Source organism: Marmota marmota, unplaced genomic scaffold (assembly GCF_001458135.2).
Source record: "Marmota marmota marmota unplaced genomic scaffold, marMar, whole genome shotgun sequence".
Lineage (NCBI taxonomy): Eukaryota > Metazoa > Chordata > Mammalia > Rodentia > Sciuridae > Marmota > Marmota marmota.
In genome coordinates this window covers 550,012-552,183 of record NW_026000221.1, presented here as the reverse complement: position 1 = coordinate 552,183, position 2,172 = coordinate 550,012, and the positions used below count along the sequence as shown (strand labels likewise).

At 39.3% G+C, this 2,172-nt stretch overlaps 1 protein-coding gene across 3 annotated transcripts in view; it reads right to left on the bottom strand.

The window, feature by feature from the left end:
- Simc1 (SUMO interacting motifs containing 1) overlaps positions 1-2,172 on the bottom strand; it is a 95,617-nt gene that overhangs the window by 18,958 nt on the left and 74,487 nt on the right. For all 3 annotated transcript variants that reach the window (XM_048792300.1, XM_015488499.2, XM_048792301.1), the window contains one exon: positions 1,727-1,881. In XM_048792300.1, coding sequence (XP_048648257.1) covers positions 1,727-1,881 — 155 coding nt within the window. The remainder of the gene's footprint in view (positions 1-1,726; positions 1,882-2,172) is intronic.

Sequence of the window (2,172 nt, the reverse complement as noted above, 5' to 3'; positions counted from 1 at the left end):
AAAAAAAAAAAAAAAAAAAAAAAAAAGAAAAAGAAAAAGAAAGAAAGAAAATTAGAAACGTGATAATAAAAATGAGAAATCCATTTTCTAGAAACGAAAAATTACATTTCCAGACTGAAATGGCCCACTGAATATCAAATACAATGGATGAATATAGATATCCAAGAGCGCTCTACAACTTCCAGAGGAAAAAACAATGACACACATGAAGAATCACTAATCAAAATAGCTCATGACTTCTTAACAGCAATTTTGGAAGCAAGAGGACATAGTTATTTCTAACTAGATATTTAAATTCAGCCTAGTTATCAATCAATATGTGTGAAAAAATGTTTTAGATATACAAGATCTCAAAAACTTTACTTCCCATACAATTTTCTTTGAAAGCTCTAGACTGATTGATCAAATGAAGGGAGTCAGCTGGAGGTGTTGACACATGTCTCTAATTGCATCGACTTTGGAGGTTGAGGCCGGAGGACTATTTGAGCCCAGAAGTTTGAGGCCAGCCTGGGTGACAGTGAGAACCTATCCTAAACAAACATACAAAATAAACAAGCAAATCTAACAAGGGAGTAAACCAAGAAAGAAAAAGACACAGGGCAAACAAAGATCCAAGATTGAAAAGAGTAAAAGGAATACTCAAGTTTATGATCAATACTGGCAAAGAGGACAACCAATACAGATTGAAGAGGTCAAAATGTTTCAACTCAGATCTTCACAAAGAAGAAGCTGATGACCCGGCATAATAGTGCCTACTTGGTAATCTCAGGAGGCTGAGGCAGGAGGACTCCAAGTTTGAGGACAACCTGGACAATTTAGTGAGACCTTGTCTAAAAAACGAAACAAAACAAAACACCAAACCAAACCAAAAAACAAAAACAACAACAACCCCCAGAAACCCAGGGATGTAGCTCAGTGGTAAAGATCTTCTGGGTTTAATCTCCAGTATGGGAGACTTCCAATATGAATCTTAAAGGGACTGAGACCTAGTTGGCAAAGAATTTGAGGTTGACTTCTCATATGCACAAAGATTAAGTTCTAGCCTAAGATCCCCAATCCTAGAAATAAATTTTTTCTCTTTAATATTAACATACAGTAGTTTTATATTCTGCAGCTTTCAGAAGCTCTACAAAAGAAAAAAAAAAAAAAGACTCCACATGCTGTAATCCCAGTGACTTGGGAGGCTAAGGCAGGAGGATTGCAAGTTTGAGGCCAGCCTGGACAACCCAGTAAGACCCTGTTTCAAAATAAAAAATTAAAACGTGCTGGGAATGTAGTTCCGTAGTAGAGCATCCTCAGGTTCAATCCCGAAAACACATACACACTTGCTTCCTATTGAACTGAAAACACACACACACACGCTTCCTATTGAACTTGTTGTCAGCCAAATGACCTACTGTCATATTACTTTTCTAAAACTAGTTAGTGACAAATGAGATTAATACTGAATTCACTGAAGGATGGAAATAAAAATCAAAAACATGAAGGTTCCCCCACTGGATCTCACAAGGTGTTTGAACCATACTAAAATAATTAGACCAATAGAAGTCTGATAGTCTTAAGAGTCATGGCACTTGCCACATTATTGGTGCAGGGAGGGTTTATCTATATAATAATGATCCCTGTTAGGGTATCTAGTGACCATAAAATCTCACCCAACAGATACTGTGCTACCCACCTATAGCCCCTTACATATTGTCTTCCCATGGCTATGGTGGCTGATTACCTGACATTGTGGGGCTGCTTGTCACAGGACAGCACAGTGTTTGCAATAGATTGCTGCAGGTGCTGCCGCTGTCTCCTCAGGATCTGCTGAAAGTCATCTTCTAGGGTCTGTACTACATAACGCAGGAAAAGGACTCGCCCAGGCAGAGTTTGACCCTGTGGGACAAGGAATGAGAAGTCAGTCTTTTTTTTCAGTTTCTTGGATGGCAGTAAGATGTCATACCCACTAAGCCTAAGAAAAGGTCATGAGTTAACAAGTTTGTACCTAAAAGAAAGGTTTCTTGGCCAGGTGCAGTGGTGCCCACCTGTAATCCCAGAAGCTTAGGAGGTTAAGGCAGGAGGATTGAGAGTTCAAAGCCAGGGCTGGGGATATAGCTCAGCTGGTGCTTCCCATGTGTGCATGAGGCCCTGGGTTCAATTCCCAGCACCAAAAAAAAAAAAAAAGAG